The sequence below is a fragment of the Zosterops lateralis genome, assembly GCF_965231275.1.
Source record: "Zosterops lateralis genome assembly, chromosome: 19".
Lineage (NCBI taxonomy): Eukaryota > Metazoa > Chordata > Aves > Passeriformes > Zosteropidae > Zosterops > Zosterops lateralis.
This window is the reverse complement of record NC_139779.1, coordinates 5,127,288-5,135,739: the sequence shown is the minus strand read 5'-3', so window position 1 is coordinate 5,135,739 and position 8,452 is coordinate 5,127,288. Positions and strand designations below refer to the sequence as shown.

At 59.0% G+C, this 8,452-nt stretch overlaps 1 protein-coding gene across 1 annotated transcript; it reads right to left on the bottom strand.

The window, feature by feature from the left end:
* Positions 1 to 1,885: 1,885 nt before the first annotated feature.
* SCARF1 (scavenger receptor class F member 1) lies at positions 1,886 to 8,334 on the bottom strand. The gene is made up of 11 exons (XM_083875198.1): positions 8,214 to 8,334; positions 7,484 to 7,545; positions 7,088 to 7,189; positions 6,451 to 6,976; positions 5,798 to 6,016; positions 5,593 to 5,721; positions 5,392 to 5,495; positions 5,085 to 5,196; positions 4,883 to 5,007; positions 4,619 to 4,756; positions 1,886 to 4,301 (listed from the first exon to the last, which is right to left on the bottom strand). The coding sequence occupies exons 1-11, from the start codon at positions 8,306 to 8,308 to the stop codon at positions 3,286 to 3,288; spliced, it is 2,628 nt and encodes an 875-aa protein (XP_083731324.1). The 5' UTR covers positions 8,309 to 8,334; the 3' UTR covers positions 1,886 to 3,285.
* Positions 8,335 to 8,452: the final 118 nt, after the last annotated feature.

Below are 8,452 nucleotides of genomic sequence, written 5' to 3'. Positions count from 1 at the left end.
CCTCCCAATATCCCATCTAACCCTGCCCTCTGTCAGCCATTCCTCCTTGTCCTGTCCCTCCATCCCTTGTCCAAAGTCCGTCTCCAGCTCTCTTGGAACCCCTGTAGACAACTGGAAGTGCTATAATGTTTCCCTGCACCCTTCTCCAGGCTGAACACCCCCAGCTCTCTCAGCCTGTCCGTAGCAGAGCTGCTCCAGCCTCTGACCATCATTGTGGCTTCCTCTGGACTCACTCCAACACATCCCTGTCCTTTTTATGGTGGAGTAAAGGGGGGAAATCCCTTCACTAAACCTGGGGATCACATAGCCATAAATCCATCCCTCATTAGGGTGGTCCTGGATCAGAGGACACAGCCATGAATCCCTAGAATCTTTACAGGGGATATTTTCTCAGCCAGAGGAGAGGAAAACGGCATTTGTGGCAGGTAAACACCCCAGAGGAAGCAGAGGGCCCCAGACAAACGGACATGTCCCCACCACTCCATCCCTGTGGCGGGTGGGAAGAGGAAACTCCTCGACCTTGACTGTGGGAGGGGGGTCAAGTGTTTCAGCAGCTGGAAGTGGATTTAAGCCAATGCAAACAAACAAACAGAAAGCCCAAAGAAAACAAGGCAGCCTGGATGGGTGCCAGGTGTTTAGCAGAGGTAGAGGAAGGCTGAGACAGCACAAGACCCAGGAGACCTCAGCACCCAGACCTGGCTGCTGTGTCCAAGAAACACAAACTGTGACAGGGAGGAGCATGAGGAGGGTTCGGAGGCTGTTTGGGGTCACAGGAACTCTGCCACAGCAAGAGTGGGGAGGCTCAGTTTTCCTATCCTAGAAGGAGAAAAGAAGCTATCAGGTGATCCATGGCCAGCTATAAATACCCCAGGGACTGAGTAAACAGCATGGGGAGAAAAAAAATAAAGTGAAGCCGAAGAACAGCATTGACACAGAGCCATGTTTTTAGAAACTGGCCAGGAATGAGTTTAGGCTGGAAGGGAGGTGACAGCTCCTGCTCTGGCACAGCCACTGGGGTAAATGATGTGGTGCTTTCCAAAGGCTTGGGCAGTTTGGGAAAGGAGATGACAAGGCTGACAGGATGACAAGGACAGAGCACCATGGGACAGACCCCAGAAACAGGCTGTGTTCCTGCCCCAGCAGAGTACACAGACATCTCTGTGCTTATAGACAGCACCTGCACATGGATCCCTTCCCACTGCCTGCCTTCCAAACACTGCAGCAGCTTTGCAAAGTCAGAAATCCAGCACGGGAAGAGATTTCCCCTCCCTCAACTCGCCAGCTCTGCCTTGCAGACCTCCCACATCCAGAACTAAACCCCCAGCACAGCCAAGGGAATCATCCCCAGCAAGCAAACACCAGCGCAGCCACGCTGCAGGAGTGTGCATCGGCAGCCACACGCTGGAAATCTGCAGCTCCTTTCCCTTTCACCGCCCAGACACAGCCAAGATGCTTCATGTTCAAGCAAGGAAAACATCCTGGTTCCGTGGACACAGAAGATTCTCCCAGCAGCAGCGTTTTCTCAGCCCAGGCGTTGGTTTGAGCAGCAAGAAGGCCGGCAGGTTGCTGTCAGCTATTTACATGCTGCACCCAGAGTGAACTGGTTCACGTGATATTCACTTCTGGCTCAGCACTGCTCAGCTCACAGGCTCAAAATATCCATCCCATTAGGGGAAAAAAATGGCTGCTTATAAATCAAATGTGGGACTGTCCCTGCCGCTGTCATAAAACGGTGTCAAAACAAAAGCAAGCCTGTGCAGAACAGGCTGCAGCTCCAGTCCTGCCAGGATGAGCAGTTTTATTTGGACGCCAGAATATTTGGTGTTATAATCATAGCAGCAGATGATTCCACTGCAGGAAAGGGTGCTTCGTGCTGGCTGCAAAAGTGGAAGCTTCAGCCACGTCAGACTGTGGGGATTTGATGCCTTGTGCTGTGGAGAAGCATCCACAGAAAGCAAAAGGGAAAAAGCAAAACCCACTGTGTTTTCTGAAACACCCCAAACCCTGAAGCCCAGCTGAGCAGTGCCAGACCAGAAGGATTTATGTGGAGCTCTGCACATGATGCGTGAGGTGCAGGCTGCAGCAGAGGGGCTCTGGACACTCACAGCCCCCTCACATTCCTCCTGCACGCCAGTCTTGGGCTCTGCTCAGTGAGTGAGAATTCAGAATTCATCAGAGCCAGAAAATTAAAAAAAAAAAAAAAAAAAAAAAAAAAAAAAAAAAAAAAAAAAAAAAAAAAAATTGAAAGCCTAAGGCTGCTGACAGTTTCCATGCTCTAGAGAGTATTTCTGGTTGCATCTTTGACTCAAAGAGTGGCTGGGAAACCCATCTGCTGAAGGGCATTTAATTTTCATTCCAAGGCTTTCACACCACACGAAATAACAGAAAAAAAAATACACAAAAACATTCTACTACTTAGATACATCTAAAACCAGATCACTCTACAAATCCTCTTTGGCATCTCAACCGCCTTCACAGCAGGAATGAGGCGTGGGAGGTGGCAGGAGCTTAGGGCACCCGTGGAAATGCCATTTTCCAGGCAACTTCCACCCTTATCAGCACAGCGCCAGGTGCACAGGTTGATGGTCACTGCCCAACTGCCACGTTTGCACACCTGCATCTTGGAACTGTGTGGAGTTTTAAAAGCTGTCATTACACCCTGTGTCCTGCCACAAACTTTTTCACATGGAAGCAAAGGCAGCCAGGGCCTGCCACAGAAGCCAGAGCCACACAGATAAACCCCAGCAGACCCAGATACCCTTTGAGATAAGCAGCTAAAATTAATTTTCTCTGAAGCTGTTTGTGACAGCCCATCATCTCTCCTCAGCCCAGCTCCACAAAATAATCCCCTTCAGCGAGAAGAACCTTTACAGCAAGAGGCTCCAAGCTGCATCGCTGGAATTGGGACAGGGAAAGGTGAAAACCGATGGGATGAGAATGGATTTTGTGTACGCATTTCCCAGCTGAGCACTCAGCAGCCCTGACTTGGGTATGTTCCTAGTGGTGACAGGAACCTGAGGGTGCCACCACAGCGTCCAGAGCATCGCTGTCCCCTGGGGCTGCGCAGACACAAATGGGGCTGGTAGGGCGGGGAGGAGCAGAAAACAGCCCTCAAACACCACAACCCCACGGGTTGTCCCCGCTATGGCCCCAGCGAGGCTCCACGGCACGGAGGAAAGGGAGGGGGTCACCAGGAAGGCTCGATGGTTCTCCAGCTCGGAGAGGGCTCCGGCTGCCCGGGCTGGGGTGGAGGAGCCCCGCGGGCCCAGCCCGGGCGGTGCCGGCTCAGGTGGCCGGAGGGGCCGCCGGCAGCTCTTTGCCGGGGCCGGAGGGCGAATCAGCACCGCTGCTGGCCACGTTCTCGTATTTCGGCTCTTCCTCCGCGGCAGCCTGTCCCTTCCTTTCGAGGCTTCCAACTAACTCCTCCGGACTTTTGCCCTTCTCTGCGGCACCTGCGGTTTCGCTGGCCCCGTCCTGGGCACCGGTGGGTTTTGACGAGAGAGATGCGAGGAGGAGGGACAGTCTCTTTGCAGCGGTGTGCTGTTGCTTGCCAGTGGCTGGCTCGGCAGGAGCCCCCGGCACACTCTCCCTCTGCTGGCAGCTGTTCTCCGAGTCCCTGCGCTGCGCCAGGGCCCGGCGAGGAGGTTTCTGGATGGCCTCCATGCTCCTCCTCACCTTGGGCTCCTCCTTGGCAGCCCATTTGCCCTTCTGCAAGCTGCCCAGGCGCTTCAGCACAGCCTGGACACGTCCCTCGCCAGTCCCCTCCGCCTTGGGGTCCTGCCCGGCCGTTCCCACCATCATGTAGATGGTGGTGACATTGGGCTCCTTCCCCTTCCCCTCCCAGCTGCCGGATTTCGCAGCTGCTTCCAGCGCCTCCACTCTCTGGGCCACATGCCTGGTGCTGGACACCACCCTGCGGCGTCCCCCCGGGGTGGCCCGAGGCGATGGCCGGTGGCTTTCGTCCCCCTTGCTGAGGGGCTCGGGGTTCTCGTAGCAATCGCTGGCCGGGCTCTCGCCGGGGGGCTCGGCCCCCGCATCCCCCGGCGGTGGGGTCAGCCTGGACGGGCCCCACGGCGCCTTGGGCTTCCGGCTGGGGCTGGGGGTCTCGGCCGCCCCGAACTTTGTCCCCTCGGCGAAGGACACCGAGGGTCGCTTGGCCTTGGCGATGCTGGAGGTGCGGGGGATGGCGAAAGGCTGCGAGACGTCCTCGGAGTCGAAGGCGGACGGGTCCGGGAGCGCCTCGCCAGCGGCAGCGGGGGATGCTCCATCCTGCAGCTCGGCCCCGCCCAGCAGCGGGATGCCTGTGGGACAAGGTGACACGTGTTACGGCTGTCACAGCCGCCACCCTGCCCGGGGACATAGCTGGGGACGCTGGGACAGGAGCTGATGCAACAGGATTGTCCCTGGGATCGTTTCCCAGGGACGAGGTTGTGAAATGGGGTTGCCCCACTGGGCACGTCCCATCGCACGCAGCCAAACACAGCCCTGCAGACAGGAAAACAAGGGCAAGGAAATAAACACTGTCTGCGCCAAGCACACAATCCTGGCACGGCCAGAATTGACCCCGGCAGCCCAGAGGTGATCAGAGAGGAGGAGGAGCAGCAGCCATGGGCGTCACCTTCTCTGGGAGGGACGGAGTACTCGGGTCCCTCGTTGTCGGTGTCGAAGGAGGAGAAGGAGCTGTCTGAAACCCACGCAGACGATGGTGGCTCGATGAAGCTGGGGTTGAAGGGGATTTCCGTGTCGTGATGGGAAACTGGGGAGGAGAAGACACCCAGCTGAACTTGAGCACCCCAGGATGCTCGGGGGAGAGGAGCTCAGGCTCTCCCCCGACAGAGTGCAGCACTTGTAGAAGTGCTGTCGGCAGCTCTGCTTGGCTCACCTGTGACTTTGGGAAGTTTTGAGCCCCCCAGGTTAAAGCAGGGCATGAGAGCACTGAGGTTGGCCAGCACCCCCTGCACGTGGTGCTTCATCCTGGCCACCACATCATCGTCCGGCACGGCCGCCCTGCAGGGCAGAGATGGACATCAAGGGACACGGGAGATGGGGTTTTGTGCCAAAGGTTGAAAAATATGAGAAAATACCTGTCTCTGGCATCTGCTGAGCCGGCACCACAGCAGCAGCAGATAACACAGAGCAGCAGCAGCAGGAGAGGGACAAGGATGGCAGCTGCAAGGGCTCCGTGGTCCTTCAAACCTGTGTGAGGAGATGGGTTGAGTCTGGCATGTGCTGTGGCTGTGACACCTATAGAACAGCCCTGCACGGAGAGAGCAGGAGCTGACAACTCCCAGTGGGGCCAGGAGACACCAGGACACATCCCAGCCCCTTCCCCAGTGAGGATGGGACCGTCCCTTGCCCAGTGCCAAGGAGTAAATGTGAGGTTAATCTTACTCAGCACACAGTCACCCTGCACAGGGTCACAGGTCCCCCGGGAGCAGTGGCAGGGTGAGGAACAATTCACTCCAAAATACCCCTCAGGACAGGTGTCGTTGCAGCTGGAAGAGAGAGGAAAGGAGGGAAATGCCCATGGAGAGAGCAAGGCTCCAGCCCTGCCCCACTCCCAGCATTATCCCAGCATTTTCCTGGCGTTACCTGTCTCCCCAGTAGCCTGCCTGGCAGATGCAAACTCCTGTCACAGGGTCACATCTCCCTGAGACACACTCAGGACAGAGGAACTGGCAGCCATCACCAAAGGTGCCTACAGGGCAGGAGATGTTGCAGCTGCCAAAACAGAGCAAAGCATCAGCTGCTGCACCCCAGAGCAGGGACACCCCCAGTGGCCTCACCCTGGGCGTACCTGGGGCCTGTCCAGCCGGGATCACAGCGCAGGCAGGACCCGGTCTGGGGGTCACAGGGCTCCCCGTGCTGGCAGCGGGGACACAGCTGGAGACAGCCCTCCCCATGGAATCCAGGAGCACAGGGATCCTTGCAGAGGGTCCCGTTCCAGCCGGGCTGGCAGGCCAGGCAGAAGCCATCCACGGGCGAGCAGGGCTGGCTGCGCTTGCAGCTCCCACAGCTGTGTGGGCAGAGAGGCACTGAGGTCACAACACCCACCCTTGTACCACTGAAAAGCAGGTTTGACCCCACAAAATGCAGGTTTCACCCCACAAAATCATTAAGCATGATTTTGGACCAACGGGAAATGCACAGCAGTGCCTAATGCTCTGTGGTAGCAGGAAAGTGGGAGGGAAGCAGAATCACAGAATATTCTGAGTTGGGATGTGTTGCTTTATCACCATGGGGAGTAGGACTAAGGATGACCAGATTGTAGGACAACACTGTCTGCTGGCATTACCGAGGTGTTTCTTTTGGGGCAACGCTGATGCTTCATCCAACCTTGGGTGCTCAAACCCAGGTGGACTCTCCCTGCCCAGCCAAAGGGACAGACACGAGCGCAGTGACTTCCCCCAAGATCTCACTGCTGTATCCCCCCCTGCTCTTCCATCTCACCTGTGCACACAATGAGATCCGTATTTCCCAGCCGGGCAGGGCTCCCGGCAGCTCCTGCCCTGGTAGCCGGGCTCGCAGCTGCAGTGGCCGGTGGCGGGGCTGCAGGAGCCGTGCCCGCAGTCGCAGCGCCGCTGGCACGCCGGTCCCCAGAAACCAGGCAGGCACTCGCACTTGCCCGTCTCCTGCGCGCAGGGCGACACGTTGCAGGAGCATTTAAAGCTGCACCTCCTGCCCCACCAGCCCGGCAGGCAGCGGCACAGCCCGGTCAGGGGGTCGCACTGGGACGTGGAGGGGTTGCACTGGCATTGCTTCTTGCAGTTGGGTGCCCACCAGCCCGGCTCGCAGTGGCAGGCGCCGGTCAGGGGGTCGCAGCGGCCGTGGGGGCCGCACTGGCAGGAGAACTGGCACAGCCCTCCCCAGTGGTTGGGGTCGCAGGTGCAGTGGCCGCTCACGGGGTCGCAGCGCCCGTTGGGGTGGCACGGGCAGCTCCGCTTGCAGTCGTGGCCCCAGTACTGCTCGGGGCAGCCTGCGAGGGGAAAGGACACAGCCGGCATGGGGAAAAGCCTGGGCAGCCTCTCGAGCACGCAACTGGCTTTAAAGGGGGATGACAGGGGCTGAGCTCGGGGGAGGCACTCACGGGAGCTGCAGTCTGCGCCGAAGAAGCCGGGTTTGCAGCGGCACAGCCCGGGTTTCACGCACACCTCGCCTTCCCTGCAGGCGTCCTCTCCCTCGCACACGGCTGTCGTGGCAGGAAAGGCACTCAGCACTCTCTGGTCCCCCCAAACCTGGGCTCACACCCCACCTGCCACCCACCCACCTGCCGCAGGGAGCATTCCCAGGGAAACCCCCATCTCGCTTCCCGCTCCATCCCTCCAGCTCAGCTGCAGCACCAGCGGCAGCTGGGGGGTCCCCACGGGGCGGGACCCCACTGGCAGCGCTGGAACAGAGCTGCAGGGCTTCCCCCAACACTCAGAGCATCGCCCGGATAAACGTGGGGACCAGGCTTCGAGATTCATCCCCATCCATCACTCACCGACCGTGCACGCCCTCCCGTCCTGCTTCCAGCCGGGACAGCACGCCGGGCCGGCCGCGAACCTGCGGGAGAGACCGGGGGGTGTCAGCCAGGGCCGGGGGGCCAGGATGGCTTCGTGGCCTCGGCCAAGGCCAGGCGATCCTTGCCCCAGTGCTGAGAAGGCGGCGCGGCCCCCAGGGCAACGCTCCGGAAGGAAACCAGAAAAATAGAAGGAAATTTAGGAGGCTGCAGCCCCAGTGGGCGGCGGGGCTGGTCTGCCCCAAGTGCTGGGAATGTCCCCATGGAGCTTTGCCGGGTGTCCCATGCCCCGGGAGAGGCTCAAGCTTCGGCAGCAGTGCAGAAATGAGGCAGCGAAGTGAAGGCCATGAAAGGCGTCACCGTTGATGGGAGACAATGGGAGAGGCAACAGGGGACGTCAACTCCCAAAGCTCTTTGGGGTTTGCTACACTGACATTTCCCCAAGATGAGTTTTGCCAAGGGTCCCATATTGCCCCGTTGCCCTGCACTCAGAGGGTGAATGAGAAATAAACCCTGGGGAAGGGATCTGATGCCCCAAATGCCCAGACAGGCCCTAACCACACTCCCCAGCAGCAACCCCAGCCGCTGCACCCACACCATGCCAGGCTGCACATCCCTGTCCATGGAAGGAGGGATGGACAACAACCCCCCAGGGCTGCTGAGAGACTCCAGAAGATGGAGTGGCACAAATGGGGACCCCCATGGCACCTACCTGCAGACATTCCTGCCCTCAGGGTCGAGCTCCTGGGCAGAGCTCTGCACCCACAGCCACAGCTGGAGGCAGAGGATGGGCCAGGCACTCTCCATTCCAGCTGGGCACCAGGGCCCCAGTCCTGGTGGCTCCCAGCCCCACGCTGGTGTCCCTCTGTCCGTCTGTCCCGTCCCACCCGTGGTGCGGCCTCTTCCTCCCTCCAGCCTTGGGTTTCTTCCTGAGGAAACGTGGGAGGAGGC